The sequence below is a fragment of the Elephas maximus genome, chromosome 10 (assembly GCF_024166365.1).
Source record: "Elephas maximus indicus isolate mEleMax1 chromosome 10, mEleMax1 primary haplotype, whole genome shotgun sequence".
NCBI lineage: Eukaryota > Metazoa > Chordata > Mammalia > Proboscidea > Elephantidae > Elephas > Elephas maximus.
Genome location: NC_064828.1, coordinates 111,113,497 through 111,132,352, shown reverse-complemented (window position 1 = coordinate 111,132,352; position 18,856 = coordinate 111,113,497). Strand labels below are relative to the sequence as shown.

The following is an 18,856-nucleotide window of genomic DNA, read 5'->3' as shown; positions in this document are numbered from 1 at the left end:
TGACAGTGGTGTCTGACTTGCATAGGTGCCTGGTCTCTTTGAAGGGGACGAATATGCCACCCTGATGACCCAGTGTAAAGAGGGGGCGCAAAAGGAGGGCTTGATGCTGGACTCGCATGAAGAGTTGTATAAGTGGTTCACCAGCCAGGTCATCCGCAACCTCCACGTCGTATTCACCATGAACCCATCTTCCGAGGGCCTCAAGGACCGGGCAGCCACTTCGCCGGCACTTTTCAACAGGTACTGGACCTGTGCGCAGCTCTGCGTCAGGATGCTTGGTTTCTTCTCTCCAAGGGGCAAGTCCTCTGGTAGCTGTTCTGAGACATGGCATCTTTTCCAGGTGTGTGTTGAACTGGTTTGGTGACTGGTCCACCGAGGCACTCTATCAAGTCGGCAAAGAGTTCACCAGTAAAATGGACCTGGAGAAGCCAAACTACGTCGTACCTGATTACATGCCAGTCGTGTATGACAAGCTCCCACAGCCCCCGTCCCACCGGGAAGCTATTGTGAATAGCTGTGTGTTTGTTCACCAGACGCTGCACCAGGTGGGTTCAGTTCTCAGATCAGCAGGTAAAAAGCAGAACCGGCCATCATGTTTATGTAAAGCTAGACTGAAACAAAACAGAGCTTCAGGTAGTTCATATCTAGCCCTACACCTTCACCTGTAAAAGAAACACCTGTTTCTCACCTGTTTTCTTACCTCTGTCAATGACACCTCATCGTTGTCACCAGGCTGTGCCTTCTGGAGTCACAGTTACTGCCCACACTGGTACCCTCCATAAAGCACTCTTCTGAGCCTCTCTCCGCTGCCCCTCCTTGTAAAGGGGAGCGCACTCTGAGCTCCCAGTGACAACGCACTTTTTCCCTAAAGGGCTGGATAGCAAATGTCCTAGGCCCTGCGGACTGAACAGATCTCTGTCACAGCTGCTCACTCAGCTGTCCCAGGTCATCAGCAACCTTAGACAGTTTGTAAACAGTGGACGTGGCAGTAGGCCAGCAAAGCTTCATTTACACAAACAGGCATCTGGCCAGGGTTGGCCTGCTGGCTCAAGTTTCCTGAGCCTGTGCTAACTCTCTAACAGGTGTCCAGCCTGCTTCCATCTGCCAGAGAAGCTTCATAAAGACCTCTCTGAGCTTGTGGGTGTCCTGCTGGGCTTGCTCGGCACTGTTGCCCTGACTGGTCTGACCCTTGGCCCTGCTCCCGTGCCACCTTGCCTCCATGCCACCTTGCCCCCCTCTTGCATATCTTGCTTCTCATTTCAGTGGCCTTTGAAAATAAGCAGGAAAAGGTAACTTGAGCATCACTGGATTTTTCATGGTAACTAACAGTTTGTCGAGTCTTTCAATGCAAAGTATAGCTGGGAGGTTGACAGATCATCACCCTTGTTTAGAGAAGTTCAGGGAAAAGGCTGTGAGGGGCTAAGGGGCTTCCTGGGACCTTGTACCCAACTGAGCTGAGACTTCTGCCTGGAGTCTGACTCCTGAGGGCTGGGTTCCTTCTGCTGTGTCATGTGTGAGCTGACGGGGGACTGAGGTTGAATGGCGACAAACGTCCTGAAGGGAGAAGAGATTTCACTTCTTTCCTTTTTTCTTTCCAGTATTACTAGAGTTTTCGTTGTGTTATTTATAATTAACCTCAGATCATCAGTTAACTCTCAATATACCATACTGCTAGGTTAATTATTTGTGTTTTATTATATTCTCTGTCTCTAACTCATATTAGAAGCGTGCTTTTGAAGGTTAGGAAGGGACAGCTCCTGTCGCTCTCTGATAGCAGCCTAACCATGCAGATGATTTCATCTAATGACTTGGAAAAGAGTCCCACCCGTTCCTTCCCTTTTTTTGAACTTTTTTTTTAATCGTGCATTAGGCGAAAGTTGACAGAGCAGGTTAGATCCCCATAGTTTGTACACAGAGTGTTTCGTGGCCTTGGTTTCAGTTCCTATATGTCAGCACTCTCTCCATTTCTGCCCTGGGCTCCCCGTTTCCTTTAGTCCTGATTTTCTACCCCTTCCTGCCATCTCATCTTTGTTTTGGGGCACATATTGCCCTTTTGATCTCTTATAACTGATTGTCCTAAGGAGCACGTTCCTCTCAGGTGTTGTGATTTATTCTTATGTTATTGTTTGTCTATCGTGTGGCTGGAAGGTGGGCTCCGGGAATGGTTTCAGTTCCAGGTCAGAAGGTGTCATAGGGCCGTAGTCTCAAGGGTTCCTCTATTCTCTGTCAGACCAGTAAGTCTGGTCTTTTTTGTGAATTTGATCTTTTGTTCTACGTTTTTCTCCCACTGTGTCCAGGACCCTCTGTTGTGATCCCAGTCAGTGCGGTTGGTCGTGGTAGCCAGGCACCATCTAGTTCTTCTGGTCTTGGGGTCACGTAGGCTGTGGTTATGTGATCCATTGGCCTTCACTTCTTTCTCGAAAGGCTAATGCTCGGCTAGCAAAACGCGGCGGCAGGACGATGGCCATCACCCCTCGCCACTACTTGGACTTCATCAACCACTATGCCAACCTGTTCAACGAGAAAAGGAGTGAGCTTGAGGAACAGCAGATGCACCTGAACGTCGGGCTTCGGAAAATCAAGGAGACGGTCGACCAGGTGCGCCACACCAGAGCTTCGTTTGCCAGCAGTGGGCGAGGGGAGGGCTGCGCTTCTGTTTCCCTGATATACTCTTTGTTCTTCAGGTAGAAGAGCTGCGCCGTGACCTGAGGATAAAGAGCCAAGAGCTAGAAGTGAAGAATGCCGCAGCTAACGACAAGCTGAAAAAGATGGTGAAAGATCAGCAGGAAGCAGAAAAGAAAAAGGTACTTCGTGTACTCCTGGGAACTCTGGCTTCTTTGGGCTCTGGTGAGAGAGTAGGAAGTTTAGTCTGAGACAGGCTTCAGGGTACTGGCGGTGAGCAAAGGAACCCTGGTGGTGCAGCGGGTAACAGTTCGACTGCTAACTGAAAGGTTAGCGGTTTGAACTCGCCAGCCACTCAGCAGGAGAAAGTTGTGGAAGTCTGCTTCCACGAAGATTACAACCTTGGAAGTCCTATGGGGAAGTTCTGCCCTGTCCTGTAGGGTTGCTATGAGTCATAACTGACTCTACAGTAAGAGGTTGGTTTGGTGGCGGGTGTGATTTGAGGTGTGTCTGTGCGTGCATGTGTGTGTGTATGTTTGGCAGTGTGTGGGGAGTGTTGTTTTAGGATCCTCTCAACAAATTAACCAGAGCTTAATCAGAGCTAAGCCATCTTTCCCTCCTAGGTCATGAGCCAGGAAATTCAGGAGCAGCTGCATAAGCAGCAGGAAGTCATTGCAGACAAACAGATGAGCGTGAAGGAGGACCTTGACAAGGTGGAGCCTGCCGTCATCGAGGCCCAGAATGGTATGAAATGCTGCCAGGAGTCTGACTGTTGAGAGTTAGGATGACCAGTGTGCGCTTCCAAGGGCATTCCTAGGAAGAATCTAGAGGCAGGCTGCTTTTACCATAATTAACCCGTCTCCTGAGAGAATATGGGCAAAATTAGCTTTATGCTAATTCACATTTTTTATAGATCTGTTGTTGTTAATGACGTAAATACGCTACTTACAAATTCCTGACTTGGATTTCGCCAGGAAACGCAAAAAGTATGCATTGTTGCCATCTGGTAATTACTTCTGAACAGGTTCTGACAGGGACCAGTGATGAGTGATCTAAGGAGGGACAGCAGTCACCTCCCCTCTCCTCCCTCTCCTCGAGTGCCTGTGGAGCGCTGTTCCCAGTTGGCAGTGCCTGTCCCACTGTGTTAGTTTGCAGATGTGCAGAGTCATCGAGAGTAGCCTTTGCCCTGTGCTCCCCTCTCGCCCGTTAGTGCGTCACCTGTGGATAACCTAGTTCGCTGATCGTGACCACAGTGCAGCCCAGGGTGGATTAAAATGACTAGTTTCAGCACCACCCAAATGTGGATGTTCTTTCACAGCTGGATTTGGATGAGAATTTAGTTCAGCTCTCCCCTGTGGAGTAATTACTTGATCAGTCTATTAGTAAAGTTTCACGTTAGAAAGGTATGCATTTTGATTTGTGGAAGGCACTGATGTTGATCAATTTTTAGAACTGTTAATTCCACATCTTCACTCAGTCCCTTAAGCAGTTTTTGAATTTTGGCAGATTGAAACGTTTTTATTGAAATTGTGTAAAATAAATGCACAATTAATCAACATTCTAAAATCTTTATGGGAATTAGGGAGTTAACGAGGACTTGCAGGGAATTTTTAAAGGTAGTATCCTGCCTTGTAAGGAATTTTTGCATTTAGGTTTAGTGTACAGTAAGGTCTTCATCATCATTTAAAAGATCAGCTACTTAAGTTGCTCCAGAGGGTTTTAAGACAGAAAGTCTTAAATTTACGTAGATCTCCCGATCAGTTGTCCTTTTTTCGTTGGCATCATACCTTCTGTTGTGATCTGGTCTTTTCTTACGGTGATTACTCTCTGCTTCCTCCCTCTCACCACCAAACCTCCTCTCTGCCCCTGCCTGCGGCCCTCAGCTGTGAAGTCAATCAAGAAGCAGCACCTGGTAGAGGTACGCTCCATGGCAAACCCACCCGCTGCGGTGAAGCTGGCACTCGAGTCCATCTGCCTGCTGCTAGGGGAGAGCACAACTGACTGGAAGCAGATCCGCTCCATCATCATGCGGGAGAACTTCATCCCCACTATCGTCAACTTTTCTGCGGAGGAGATCAGGTGAGGGCGTGTGGCCACAGAGCCTCTCAGATGCTCTTCTGTCATCTGCTGGCTCTGTGTGCCAGGTGACGTTTTCCAGGGGACCTGCTTTGTCATCTCAGACATCATCGTAAGCCAGAAGGCAGCCCAACGACTTTAATCACACAGAGGCCTCTCTAGCATTTCCCCATGAAGAAGAAGCCTGGCTTCTTTCTCTCGCCTCTGGCAGTGCTTGCCTAATCCATGACTGCTGCGTGCGGGACACGGTTCCTTCTCCTACAGTAGCAGTGGGCTCTGTAGGACGCAGCCCCTGCTGCAGGCAGCTGCATCCCACACCATCCCACTCCCCTTCTGCAGCATTGGCCACCTTGGCCTGGAGAAACTGAGGTATCTGTTCCTGCTAGTCTTTGGTGAACGTTGGGACACAAGGTTGACACCTTGTTCTCGTCAGTTATGATTCATAAAGACTCTTCTTTCTCTTGTCCTACACGTGCTTAGAGTTACAATTTCTCTTTGCAGTGATGCCATACGGGAGAAAATGAAGAAAAACTACATGTCCAACCCAAGCTACAACTATGAGATTGTCAACCGGGCTTCCCTGGCCTGCGGCCCTATGGTCAAGTGGGCAATCGCACAGGTAACGTCGCAGCCGGGTTCCCATGCAGAAGGCGGCAGCTCCAGGTTTATCACCTTGAAGTGACAGTGACTGGCTTGGCTTTTGCAGCTAAACTATGCAGACATGCTGAAGCGGGTGGAGCCCTTGCGGAACGAGCTGCAGAAGCTGGAAGATGACGCCAAGGACAACCAGCAGAAGGCCAACGAGGTGGAGCAGATGATCCGTGACCTGGAGGCCAGCATTGCCCGCTACAAGGAGGAGTACGCCGTCCTGATCTCAGAGGCCCAGGCCATCAAGGCCGACCTGGCTGCCGTCGAAGCCAAAGTAAGCCTGTCAGCATCATTGTCGTTGCACGTCTTCCTGCCAACTCCTTTCAGGTTCCGCCTTGCAGAGAGCCTTACCAGGAGATGGTCGTTGGCCTCCTTGGGTGGAAGCCTAGATAAATACACTTCACCTTGTACACGTGCATCTTGTTGACCTAGACAAATTCACTTTGTAATGTCCTGATTGGTCCTGATGGTTTTTCCTTTGGGAAGTGTTAAACACTGAGTACTCGCTAAGCGGTGTTAATTAAGGATTGATACCTTCTGGAGAGCAGGACAGCCTAAAGCCAGTGATGCTCTTCCTGCCACCAGCTCCAAACCTGACTGTTGTCCTTGCTTTGGGCTTTGTAACTGGCATCACTGAGGGTCTCCTTGTTGGTGTCTTCCTTCCATTCTCTTGTCCCTTCCAACCGCCATCATCATCCCTCACACCGTCCTCCCATTTGAATCCTCTGACTCTATGCTTTAGTCTCCTGCCACTGACCTGTCCGCTCAGGCCAGCCCTCTCCTGCTGCTCTTCACCCCAGGCCTCTGCTCCGCCTGTCACCCTGGCTACGCAAGCCTTTCAAGGCTGGAAGTTGATTCTTTGCAGTCGTCTTAGGGTACTGTGTGGATTCTAAGACGTGTGTCTAATCTGAGCCTCAGCCCCTTTAACTCAGAACAACCTGAGCCCTCGCCACACATGCACATACACACACACTCACACGTACACACACCTGCACGTGATGGGGAGGAACTGACTGCAAGGCTCTTGCAAACCCTGCCAGTGCTGACCCCTGAGCAGCTCTGAGCAGCTGGGCTGATTGTTTTGGGGTTTTTTTAGGTAAACCGGAGCACTGCTCTTCTCAAGAGTTTGTCTGCTGAACGTGAACGATGGGAAAAAACGAGTGAAACTTTCAAAAACCAGATGTCCACCATTGCTGGGGACTGCCTCCTGTCAGCTGCATTTATCGCTTACGCGGGGTATTTCGACCAGCAGATGCGCCAGAACTTGTTCACGACCTGGTCCCATCACTTACAGCAAGCCAATATCCAGGTAACAGCCCCTCAGGGGCTTCAGGGTCTCAGCCACATTGGTGTTCAGTGGGCGTTTGCCCAGAGGCAGCCTGTAAGCGTGCTGGGTCTAGGGTTCTGAAGGCGGAGGAGTAACGTGCTCACCTTTCAGTTCCGCACAGACATCGCGAGGACCGAGTACCTCTCCAACGCTGACGAACGGCTCCGCTGGCAGGCCAGCTCCTTACCTGCGGATGACCTATGCACAGAAAACGCCATCATGCTGAAGCGGTTCAACAGGTACGGACTCACAAGCAGGCCGAAAGCAGGCAGGAATCCACCTGGCCAGTGGTCCGGTTTGACTTGCTCAGAGCACACCTTTGTGTGAAGAGATGACTGGGGGAGGTCGAGGGGCCGGGGCACGGGTGCTGTCTGGGTCAGCTCTGGCTGATGGGGGGACGTGTTGGCCTTTGTTCTTACGTCTTGATTTCTGAATCGTTCTGCAGCGCATGTTTCTTGTGTAACTTTTTACAGTTATTTGGCAGCATCGTGTGATGGGCATTGAGACAGTTCCTCTCTCAAAGTGTTGTCAGAACTGAAAATACCTTGCTGAAAATACTTGAAGGGGAAAGTGCCCAGTTTTTCTATTTAACCGTGACTGCAGCGAAGTTCGGCTAGATGCTGACAGTTGCCTCTCTGGGGCTGGATGTTTTCTACGGTATCTCTTAACCAGGACACCCTGGGCCATGTTTTTCTGTTTTTAAACATATCCCTAGATTTTTTCTTAACCTCACCTAAAAACCTTGAACCCTCATTGAGCCCTTCTTACGTGCAGCTGTTCTGGGGACACAGAGATGAAGACCCAGATGCCATCTGAACTTTGGGCACAGACTCTCAAGGCCAAGGCCTGGGCACCCAGTGGCTCAGCAGCTTGCCCAGATGGTGCTGACAAGAATATCACTCAATTGGCCTACAGTCTGTATGTAGGGCTAGGTCAGTCTGAATGAAAAATGTACACACCCTTTGTCTAGGAGTTTACATCTAGGTATTTACTCAACGGTAACCTGGCACGTGCAGAAAATGACAGACAGGAATATCCACCAGGACGAAGTTGGTGCTCACAGAGGCCGCAGTCACTCGGTCTCCCTTAGGGGGCCTTAACAGATCACTGTGCACCCCCTTGTGAGCCTGGGCCACCTTGAGGACAGGCCCTTCGTGCAGAGCCACATGGGGCTGCCACAGAGGCGAGGAGGGAGACAGGCTAGTGTGAAGGTTAGGCAGGGCAGGGCCTGTCCCCACAAGGATCGCTGGCAGCTTAAATTCTTCATACGTGTTAGCTCGTGCCCTGCTGCTACCGTGCTGCACCAGCGCCTGCTTACCAGGAACTTGTCTTCTAGAAGGCACTCAGTGGCACGCAGGGTGGTAATTATAATGGTGTGGTGGTGTTCAGGCAGAACCGTATGCTGGGTGCCATGCAGGAAAGAACTCACGACGGCCTCTCTTGACAACAGACGGCGTCGTATGGTAGTCTTCCAAAAAATGCCTGGGTTTTGGCACTAAGCACTTAAGTATCATTTGTCTTTTTAGGTAAACTAGAACCTTCTCCAGAAACCACTCAAGTAGTGGTGACGGCCTTTCCACCTGTGTCATCAGGAACTCTTCTAGCCATGTTCACATGCAGGTTCACTGACTTTTCTAATCTATCTGTTGCCTTGTCCTCAGGTATCCGCTCATTATCGACCCCTCTGGACAGGCCACAGAATTCATCATGAACGAGTACAAGGACCGGAAGATTACCCGCACCAGCTTTCTGGACGACGCCTTCAGGAAGAACCTGGAGAGCGCGCTGAGATTTGGAAACCCCCTTCTGGTCCAGGTGTGTGGCTTCACTTGCATTCTTCAAACCCTGCTGAACCAAAACCAAGCCCATTGCTGTCGAGGCGATTGCAACTTGTAGTGACCCTATAGAACAGATTAGAACTGACCCATAGGGTTTCCAGGGAGCGGCTGGTGGATTCGAACTGCCAACCTTTTGGTTAATAGCCATAGCTCTTAACCACTGTGCCACCAGGTGTCCTCAGACTTTGCTGCTGGGGGAGTGAGTTGCTTTTAGGGCCTCGTTTAATTCTTTTCAAATGCAGTTGACGTAAATTCTTGTATGAAAAGTCTAGGTTAGCTTACCCACTACAACTTTTGGCTGTGAAGGGAGTATTCCGTGCTTTGTGCCACCAGTACAGTGGCCACCAGCCACGTGTGGCTACTAAGCACTTGAAAGTGGCCAGTGTAACTGAGCGACTGGATTTTTAGTTTGGTGTAGTTGATGTACATTTATGTAGCCATAGGTGACTGGTGGCCACCATGTTGGCCATTGCAGGTCTAGGTGGCTAGATGGCTTCTGGGAGGGAGGTGTTTACCTAGAGTAGAAAGTTACTGTCGATAAACCATCGTTTGTGTGAAGACAAGTGTCGTGAACCCTGACCACTAAGTGACTTGTGTATCTGTGTGTACACGTAGGACGTGGAGAGCTACGATCCAGTTTTAAATCCAGTCCTGAACCGTGAAGTTCGGCGAACAGGAGGGAGAGTGCTGATCACACTCGGCGACCAGGACATAGACCTGTCGCCCTCGTTTGTCATCTTCCTGTCCACCAGAGACCCCACTGTAAGGAGGGGTGCTGCATGTGTGGGTACGGGACCGTATTTGGTTTACAGCCGCACTAACAAACCCTTCTCTTGTCTCCTTGGCAGGTTGAGTTCCCACCAGATCTCTGTTCCCGGGTTACTTTTGTGAACTTCACCGTTACCCGAAGCAGCTTACAAAGCCAGTGTCTTAACGAAGTGCTTAAGGCAGAAAGGCCCGATGTGGACGAGAAGCGTTCCGATCTCCTGAAACTTCAAGGTACAGTCCTGGGCCTGTGGTGTGTGGGGCCCAGGGCCCGGGGGCGGAGGCCGAGCTGCCCAGGGACGGAGACGTCCCAGCTCACGGCGGACACGTTGGAAGAACGTGAGCACCCCTGCACACAACAACGGGTGTTGGTGTCGCCGCAGGGGAGTTCCAGCTGCGCTTACGGCAGCTGGAGAAGTCTCTGCTGCAAGCTCTGAACGAGGTGAAGGGCCGCATCCTGGACGATGACACCATCATAACGACCCTGGAGAACCTCAAGCGAGAGGCTGCCGAGGTCACGAGGAAGGTGGAGGAGACGGATGTCGTCATGCAGGAGGTGGAGACGGTGTCGCAGCAGTACCTGCCGCTCTCCACAGCCTGCAGCAGTATCTACTTCACCATGGAGTCCCTGAAGCAGGTGACGCGGCGCCCGCGGTGGCTGGGGAGGGCACAGCGCTCCGGTTTACATACGCCGTGCCAGTGCCTGATGGCCACCGGCCGCTTGCTTTCAGATACACTTCCTGTACCAGTACTCCCTGCAGTTCTTCCTGGACATTTACCACAACGTCCTGTACGAGAATGCCAACTTGAAGGGCGTCACGGATCACACGCAGCGGCTCTCCATCATAACCAAGGACCTTTTCCAGGTAGGGCAGGCACGCTGCTCCGGGCAGGCAGGGAGGCTGCCGAGGCTGTTTGCAGGGCCATCAGTGTCTTGCTTCTGTCCCAGGTGGCGTTCAACCGCGTGGCCCGCGGCATGCTGCACCAGGACCACATCACCTTCGCCATGCTGCTGGCGAGGATCAAGCTGAAGGGCACCATCGGGTGAGGCCCACGCCCTCCCTCCCTTTCCGTCAGTGGAGGGCACCTCACGACAGGAGAACGTCTTCGTCTCTGAAGTCATTACTGTTGCTTTAGTGACCTGGGCTAACACTCTGTGCCTTGACAGGGAGCCCACCTATGACGCCGAGTTCCAGCACTTCCTGAGGGGGAATGAGATTGTCCTGAGCGCCGGCTCGACTCCCAAAATCCACGGCCTGACTGTCGAGCAGGCCGAGGCGGTCGTGAGGCTGAGCTGTCTCCCTGCGTTTAAAGACCTGATCGCCAAGGTGCAGGCTGACGAGGTGCGTGTGCACAGGCGTGTTCTCAGGAGACTGGCGGTCAGCGTGGGCATGTGTCATACGAGACCCAGCGTGCTGTGCGTATAGGCTCTCTGGTCGGGCTCCGCTCACGGCCTGCGTCCTGTGTTGTCTCACAGCAATTTGGCATCTGGCTGGACAGCAGCTCCCCGGAGCAGACGGTGCCATACCTCTGGAGCGAGGACTCGCCTGCAAGTAGGTCACCCAGGCCTCCCCACCCCAGACCTGAAGGCAAAGCCAGTGCCCACTTCCCCCCAGATAGGTATTTCAGGGTTAAAGATGTTTGGGAGACCACTGTGGAAGACAGTTTCTGGGTAGGAGTTGGCTTAGAAGGGGAAGACCAAAAAATTCCTAATTCCTATCTGCTCCCCAGCTCACAGACCCAAAGGGAAGCTGCACACACATGAGGGGGAAGGTGGTGTTACTCGTGCCACGGGCCCTTTCTGGGCGTTAGGCTAGGCCCTGGGCTGGCCGGGCTGGCAGGAGGAGCTAAACCAGCCCATGAGTGTCAGCATACACAGAGCTCTCCCTGGGGCCACGTGCTCTCCCTCCTTCAGCTTTTTCTGAAAACGTTCAGGTGTTCTGCAGTGAACAGGTGTTAGCGTAATAATTGAACAGTCAGTAAAGGATATGTCACCTAGGAAGGTGCGTCTGGGGCCTCAGCGAAGGCACCAGATGCGGCAAACTTCCTGGGGCAGGGAAGCCAGAGGGGCGTTGCGGCTTCTGCGACGACGACCAGGCCGAGTCTGGAGCACTGTTTGCCAAGTGGGCGCTTGTAGGAAGAGCAGCCCCAGTGCGGGGGCGTCTGCCCAGCAGGCTGTTTCGGCCCACCCCCTACCCCCCACCTGCCTCGTTTCAGCTCCCATCGGGCAGGCCATCCACCGCCTACTCCTGATCCAGGCCTTCCGCCCCGACCGCCTCCTGGCCATGGCCCACATGTTCGTGTCCACGAACCTCGGCGAGTCCTTCATGTCCATCATGGAGCAGCCGCTTGACCTGACCCACATCGTGGACACGGAGGTAGCCTTCGCTCCTGGCTCCCAGAGACCCCTCCTGTATCCCTGCTTCCTGGCCATGGTCCCTCCTCCAGCCCAACACCCCTGTGAATTCTGAGCCTGCCCAGGTCTACGCTGACTCATGCCTCTGAGCCAGGAGGTCACCACCGGCGTTCTCCCTCCCCTCGATGGGTGCTGCCCGGTGGCATACTGTCTGACCTAGTTTGCCGCCTTCATTGATAGGTAAAGCCGAACACCCCCGTGCTGATGTGCTCTGTGCCTGGTTATGATGCCAGCGGGCATGTGGAGGACCTGGCAGCTGAGCAGAACACACAGATCACCTCCATCGCCATCGGTAAGGGCCTTGGTCACGTTCACAGGCTCGGGCACCAGAGTCCACGTTGGCACGGAAGGCCGAGCTCGCTCTCTCTGACACTGCACTTTCTTCCCTGTGCCAGGCTCAGCGGAAGGCTTTAACCAGGCAGACAAGGCAATAAACACGGCCGTGAAGTCCGGCAGGTAGGCCTGGCCATGTGTGGTTATGACGTGTCGGCCTCGGGAGCTGAGTCAGGAGCCGGCAGTGCTACATGCTTTCCCTTCCTGTGTGCAGGTGGGTGATGCTGAAGAACGTGCACCTGGCGCCCGGGTGGCTGATGCAGCTGGAGAAGAAGCTACACTCCCTGCAGCCACACGCTTGCTTCCGGCTGTTCCTCACCATGGAGATTAACCCCAAGGTGGGTGATGGGATGCAGGGCAGTGGTTCTCAGTGCCAGGTCGGCTTCCTTGTCTAAACTCTGAGCGTGTGTCATCACTGAGCAGAACCTGCGTGGAATGATGTCTTTGTCTAAAGTGCGAGTGTGTGTGTCATTGAGCAGAACCTGTGTGGAATGACATCTCTGTTTAAACCGTGTGTATGTCATTAAGTGGAACCTGTGTAGGATGACGTCCTTTTCTAAACCGTGAGCATGTGTGTCATCGAGCAGAGCCTGCGTGGAATGGCATCTTTGTCTAAACCATAAGCGTGTGTGTTGTCATCAAGCGGAACCTGCATGGAATGGCGTCTTTGTCTAAACCATAAGCGTGTGTGTTGTCACTGAGCAGAATCTGGGTGGAATGGCGTCTTTGTCTAGACCGAGCACGAGTGTCATTGCATGGAACCTGGGGCGGTAACAGGTGCCATGTTCCCCCAGGTGCCCGTGAACCTGCTCCGTGCCGGACGCATCTTCGTGTTCGAGCCTCCACCGGGCGTGAAGGCCAACATGCTAAGGACCTTCAGCAGCATTCCTGTCTCCAGAATCTGCAAGGTAAAGATAGTCTCTGGGGCCCTTTCTCTGAGCAGCCCAGGGACTCGAGGGCCCGTCCCTGGTCCAGATGCAGGCTCTGCTTCCCAGCAGCTGAGAACAGCCAATTGTGTGGATCATTTCGGTTTTAGCCGTAGGCAGAATTTCCTCCCTGTGAACTGGCTGAGGTGTACAGTCTCTTTATGCAGTGACGTGATGATCACGAGAGTGTGCTGGTTAGGTTCCCAGAGAAGGAAACATGACGCAGTGAAGCCCAGCCAGGACCCAGCATAGATTGTGGGGAACGCTGTCCTCTGGGAAGCACAGGCCGCCTGGAAGGCCACATCCTACCCCTAGGCACCCATGGAAGCCAGGACTGGGGCAGGAAGGGGTTGTGGCAAGAACTGTGTATTCTGTCTGCATCTCAGGAGTGCGCTTGTCTTTTGTGCCATTATTCTCCTTGGCTGACACGTTCAGGCTGTGGCTTCTACCTGTCTGCTGACTGAATGGTTTCTCTCAGCGGTGCTGTCGGATCACTTCTTTGTTAATGGGGACATGGTACACGTTCTTCTGGCAGCAACATGAATGTTAACTTGCTGCTTGTTAAGCCTTTACGTCGAAGGTGGTCATACGTTCGTGTGCGGGAGCTTCTTTGAGCCTGATCCAACACGGTGGCTGCACTGCTCGGCCTCCTCAGTATGGTCCTAACACGGTGTCCACACCGCCCAGTCTCCTCAGTCTGGTCCTAATGTGTCTGCAGCGCCCCATCCCCTCAGCCTGGGCGCTGGTCTCGGTGACTCTGTGCTTTGTACTTTACTCATCCAGTCTCCCAATGAGCGCGCCCGCTTGTACTTCCTGCTGGCCTGGTTCCACGCCATCATCCAGGAACGCCTCAGATACGCCCCCCTGGGGTGGTCCAAGAAGTACGAGTTCGGGGAGTCAGACCTGCGGTCAGCCTGTGACACTGTGGACACGTGGCTGGACGACACGGCCAAGGCAAGTGGGCTGCCCCATCTCAGGACAGAGGCTCATTTAGGGAGAAAAACACGTAGGAAAGCTAAGGTTGTGGCGGCAACGTAATCTGCTGAGCTGAGAGGAACAGACTGACATTGCGCAGCAGCATAAACCCAGCGAGAGTAGCGTCCTGTTTGGCGCACGTCTGAGGAAAGGGTGGTGGGGTGGGCGGCTGGGCCTGCTTCCCCCTGGGGTGTGCGTCAGCCCAGCACCTCCCCACAGGGAAGGCAGAACATCTCTCCAGACAAGATTCCGTGGTCAGCGCTCAAGACCTTGATGGCCCAGTCCATCTACGGCGGACGTGTGGACAACGAGTTTGACCAGCGCCTGCTCAACACCTTCCTGGAGCGTCTGTTCACGACCAGAAGCTTCGACAGTGAGTTCAAGCTGGCCTGCAGGGTGGACGGGCACAAGGACATCCAGATGCCCGATGGCATCAGGTACGTGGCCGCACGGTCAAGGGGGCTTCGGACAGCGTCTGCACCCCCGCCAGCAGCCCAGAGCGCAACCACCCACACATAGCCCCGTGCTGGTCTTTCAGGCGAGAGGAGTTTGTGCAGTGGGTAGAGCTGCTCCCCGACACCCAGACGCCCTCCTGGCTGGGCCTGCCCAACAACGCCGAGAGAGTCCTGCTCACCACGCAGGGTGAGTAGCCGCCTTCTGCTCCTCAGGAGCCCTCCCCTCCCACCTGTACTCCCCCCCAGCTCCTACCCTCCCCCCTTCCCCCAGCTCACCCAACAGTGGCTTGCTCGCTGCCCCTGAGCCCCTCCTGGTTGAGGGGCATGAAGACTGCAGCATTCTGAGGGAAAAGCTTTATACCAGTTTAACGAGGTCTGGAAGTTACGTTTAGATTTTCATTTTACGTTGTTCTGTAAAGAGTTGAAAACCACCTAGTATGAAGCAATACTTTAAAGCTTGTACGCTGGGGGCCATTGCCCCCATTGCCATTGTCCCCCTCGCCCAGGGAGTGGTGTTGTCGTGGCCAAAGGACCCTGCACTCACAGTCCTGGGGGTAGCAGAGGAGGGGCATCCCTGGATGTGCAGACCATGAGAGCCAAGATGCATGGGGAGGCTGGGGCTCGTCCCAGGCGCCGCCTGGTGTGGGGCCCTAGCTCTGGTCTTTGTGTGGTGAGCCAGCTGGTTTGGTTTTTTTTATGATGGTGAAATACGTGTACCAGGAAGTTTGCTGTGAAAATAATTTTCACACATGTGACTTAGTGACATGAATCGAGTTAACCGTGTTGTACACACATCAGCACTGTTCATTTCCAAAAGGTGTTCTCCCCAAACAGAAACTTAGTCCCCCTTCACAGGTGACTTCCCAGTCCCCAGTAACCATGGTAACCTTTGGTCTCTGTGTTTTCTGTTCTGGATGTTGCATGTAAGCAGGGTCTGGCTGGTTCATGCTTAGCAGTTTTGTGCAGGACTTGGTGACAAGGGTCCATCGTTTGCCTCCTCCTCGTTCTGCCCAGGCACAGTCTGAGCTTTCAGAACGCGCCCCAGCTGGGCCCCCCACCCCGAGTAGCTGTCCGGGTGTGGATCCTGTGCGGGCCTTCACACTCTCCTCCTCCTCCCCCTCGGGCTCAGGCGTGGACATGATCAGCAAGATGCTGAAGATGCAGATGCTGGAGGACGAGGACGACCTGGCATACGCGGAGACCGAGAAGAAGACGCGGGCTGACTCCACATCAGATGGGCGCCCCGCCTGGATGAGGACGCTGCACACCACCGCCTCCAACTGGCTGCATCTGATCCCCCAGACGCTGACGCACCTCAAGCGAACTGTGGAGAACATCAAGGTAGCGGGTTGTGGGGCGAGTGATGGTCTCAGCTGTCAGGCCGGGCAAGGGCTCTGAGCTGAGTTTGTCTCAAGGGAGCCACACAGCTGGGCTCCTTGGGAATAAGTTCGTAGAGCCCACTTTGAGAAACGGGAGTTGACCCTTTTTAAGCCAGCTGAAGATGCTCTAGAAGATTGTCCACCTTCCAAGGATCAGTGAGGTGGCTGACCTTCCTCTGTCAGTATCATCAGAGCGTCTGTGGTCAGGCAGGGCCGTGGGACTCCCAATAGCCTCCGGTTAACACACAGCCTGGCTCCATGGCTATTGCTCCAGGGACGCTTTCCGTGCCTCTGGGTGGGATTGTCAACTCTGGACTCGGGGTGAAGCATTCTTGCCGCCTGGTCCCTCCTTCCCTAGATGCTGTTCCCCTCACTCTGCCCTTGTCTTCTCTCCGAACGATTTTAGGATCCTTTGTTCAGGTTCTTCGAGAGAGAAGTGAAGATGGGAGCTAAATTACTTCAAGATGTTCGTCAGGACCTCGCTGATGTCGTGCAAGTGTGTGAAGGGAAGAAGAAGCAGACCAACTACCTGCGCACACTCATAAATGAGCTGGTGAAAGGTGCTGCTGGAGCTGGATCCTCCCGGTGGCTCCCTGCTCGGGGGTGGGGCCCGGCCAGGGGTGGGGCCCAGTCAGGGGTGAGGGCCCAGTGCTGTCAGCCTGGACTGGCTGGGTACTGGCCCTGCCACCCAGACACTGACCTGCTGAAGGCCACCAGACCAGAGTGAGGTGTGGTGCCCCGAGGTAGTCCTTTTATAGCCGGGGGACATGTGGCCCAGCGAGGGAGAGTGGGGGAACGGGCTGTGGGGCCAGGCCACAGGGCACTGAGCCACTGGCAGGCTGTGCATTTCCAGCTCTCGTTTCCCTTGGAAGTGACCATGGTCCTCCACGTGCATCACCCAGACAGTTGAATCCTGGGAGTCCCCTTGGACTGGGGTTGCAGGGGATACAAAGGGGCAGGAGGCCAGCTTGCACTGCTGTGGCGGCGGGGGGGATGCAGCAGGCTGGTGCCCCTCTGGGCCAGGTGGACCCTCAGACCAATGCCAGGCGCCCCCTTGCTTGCAGGGATCCTGCCGCGGAGCTGGTCCCACTACACAGTGCCCGCTGGCATGACCGTCATCCAGTGGGTGTCTGACTTCAGTGAGAGAGTCAAACAGCTGCAGAGCATCTCACTGGCGGCGGCATCTGGCGGTGCCAAGGAGCTAAAGGTGCTTCTTGGGCAGAGGGTTAAAGAGGCTCAAAAAGCTGGGGGTGGGGCGCTGAGCTTCAGCCCCTGGGCTGTGCGGCAGGACAGGCCCAGTCGGCTGCCGTCCTGACTAGCTCTGTTACCCCCCCAGAACATCCACGTGTGCCTGGGCGGCCTGTTCGTGCCCGAAGCCTACATCACTGCCACCAGACAGTATGTGGCACAGGCCAACAGCTGGTCTCTGGAGGAGCTCTGCCTGGAGGTCAACGTCACCACCTCGCAGGGCGCCATACTCGACGCCTGCAGCTTCGGGGTCACGGGTGAGTGGAGGCACACAGGCTGCACAGAGCCAGCCCCTCCTCTGGCAGTTCCCTGGAGATTACTCCCGCCCTGAGCCTCCAGCTCGTCAACATGTCCCCTTGCAGGCGACTTGGGTGACACTGTAGCACCTGCCTGGGTGTGTGAGGTGTGAGTGGCGAGCTGGGACTGTTGGGCTTTTTGGCCCGAGACTCCACTTCACACTGAGCTTGGCCTTGTCCCCCTCAGGCTTGAAGCTCCAAGGGGCCACGTGCAGCAACAACAAGCTGTCGCTCTCCAACGCTATCTCAACCGTCCTCCCGCTCACACAGCTCCGCTGGGTCAAGCAGACAAACACAGAGAAGAAGGCGAGCGTGGTAAGGGCTGTCCCCCGTGGGCGGGGGTGCTGCGGGTACGGTCACCTCCCATCCAGTGAGTTGATGAGCACAAGTTCTGCCTGTGGCTGGAAGTCACCTGCCTCCTAGGAAAGAAGCGCGTCTCTCTCGCACAAATCCCACTACCACCAAAGCCCACCTTCACCTGTCTCTTCGCAGCTTCCTGGCTTGTTTTATCTTTTCCACAGACATGTTAGTTCCTGGTGCTGCCGTAACAAATACTGCAAGTGGGGGGCTTTAAAGAGCAGAAACTTATATTCACACAGTTCTAGAGGTTAAAAGTCCAATAAGGTTCTCTGCCGTGTGGACGCCTTCATCGTTGGTAGCCCCAGGTGTTCCTAGGTGTTCGTTGGCGTTCCGTGATGTCCTTTGTGTATGCCTCTGTTGGTTCTGCTCTTTTTTAAGTGATCGGGTTTAGGACCCGCCCTTCGCTGGTGTGACCTCATTCACATAACACCCTGTTGCCAAGCAGGATCACAGACACAGGCATAGGGGCAGGACGTCAGTCCATATTCTGGGGGGACACAATTCAGTCCCCAACAGTAAGTAATGCTTTTTTCCTCCTAGGTGACCTTGCCCGTCTACCTGAATTTCACCCGTGCGGATCTGATCTTCACCGTAGACTTTGAAATCGCGACCAAGGAAGACCCGCGCAGCTTCTACGAACGCGGCGTCGCCGTCTTGTGCACAGAGTGAAACTGAAACTCCCGCCTCCCTTTTCTGTGGTAGTAAAATTTCCTATTTAACATTTATTCGTCATTAAAACGTCTGGAAGAAGATACGTACTGGGGAGAAGAAAGTAGCTGGTCTGAGATCAGAGGACATGGAGCGGACAACGCCTGACGGTTGGAGTGTGGAGATGGGAGAGAAAGTATGTGTTTTCAGAGGGTTTCTAGCATGGCTTGTTTTGGAATAAAACACTAAGCATGGCCTGGCCCCCGCCTCATCTCTGCGCCAGGTTTGCTCACAGAGCGTTGCTGCCCCTGGCCCTGCGTGGCACCCACCACCTCAGCAGGATAGGCAGCCGCAGCCCCCGTACACCTCCTCTGTGGTGGGCAGTTTGTGCAGGACCCTGAGCTGCCCTGGCTCCCCAGTCGTGGCCATAGCACTTGTGGACGAGGAGCCTGGGGTATCTCCTCACGTGGAGAAACAGCCAGGCCGGGAGAGCTCTGTCCAGGCTGCCCTGAGTTGGTCATCGGGACCTTTGAGGCCTCGCTGA

General features: G+C 54.1%; 1 protein-coding gene across 1 annotated transcript in view; it reads left to right on the top strand.

Annotated features, from left to right (window-relative positions):
- DYNC1H1 (dynein cytoplasmic 1 heavy chain 1) overlaps nt 1-18,567 on the top strand; it is a 71,372-nt gene extending 52,805 nt beyond the window's left edge. Inside the window, exons 47-78 of the mRNA XM_049897623.1 lie at nt 26-240; nt 341-545; nt 2,425-2,598; nt 2,685-2,804; nt 3,246-3,366; nt 4,506-4,701; nt 5,200-5,317; nt 5,405-5,620; nt 6,443-6,655; nt 6,785-6,912; nt 8,335-8,488; nt 9,127-9,273; nt 9,360-9,510; nt 9,660-9,913; nt 10,008-10,142; nt 10,226-10,320; nt 10,445-10,619; nt 10,754-10,829; nt 11,494-11,654; nt 11,873-11,984; nt 12,088-12,148; nt 12,240-12,363; nt 12,820-12,933; nt 13,735-13,905; nt 14,146-14,363; nt 14,465-14,568; nt 15,511-15,722; nt 16,167-16,320; nt 16,825-16,967; nt 17,097-17,265; nt 17,492-17,619; nt 18,205-18,567. Of these exons, the coding sequence (XP_049753580.1) occupies nt 26-240; nt 341-545; nt 2,425-2,598; nt 2,685-2,804; nt 3,246-3,366; nt 4,506-4,701; nt 5,200-5,317; nt 5,405-5,620; nt 6,443-6,655; nt 6,785-6,912; nt 8,335-8,488; nt 9,127-9,273; nt 9,360-9,510; nt 9,660-9,913; nt 10,008-10,142; nt 10,226-10,320; nt 10,445-10,619; nt 10,754-10,829; nt 11,494-11,654; nt 11,873-11,984; nt 12,088-12,148; nt 12,240-12,363; nt 12,820-12,933; nt 13,735-13,905; nt 14,146-14,363; nt 14,465-14,568; nt 15,511-15,722; nt 16,167-16,320; nt 16,825-16,967; nt 17,097-17,265; nt 17,492-17,619; nt 18,205-18,333 (4,893 nt within the window). The 3' untranslated portion in view covers nt 18,334-18,567. The remainder of the gene's footprint in view (nt 1-25; nt 241-340; nt 546-2,424; nt 2,599-2,684; nt 2,805-3,245; nt 3,367-4,505; nt 4,702-5,199; nt 5,318-5,404; nt 5,621-6,442; nt 6,656-6,784; nt 6,913-8,334; nt 8,489-9,126; nt 9,274-9,359; nt 9,511-9,659; nt 9,914-10,007; nt 10,143-10,225; nt 10,321-10,444; nt 10,620-10,753; nt 10,830-11,493; nt 11,655-11,872; nt 11,985-12,087; nt 12,149-12,239; nt 12,364-12,819; nt 12,934-13,734; nt 13,906-14,145; nt 14,364-14,464; nt 14,569-15,510; nt 15,723-16,166; nt 16,321-16,824; nt 16,968-17,096; nt 17,266-17,491; nt 17,620-18,204) is intronic.
- Nucleotides 18,568-18,856: the final 289 nt, after the last annotated feature.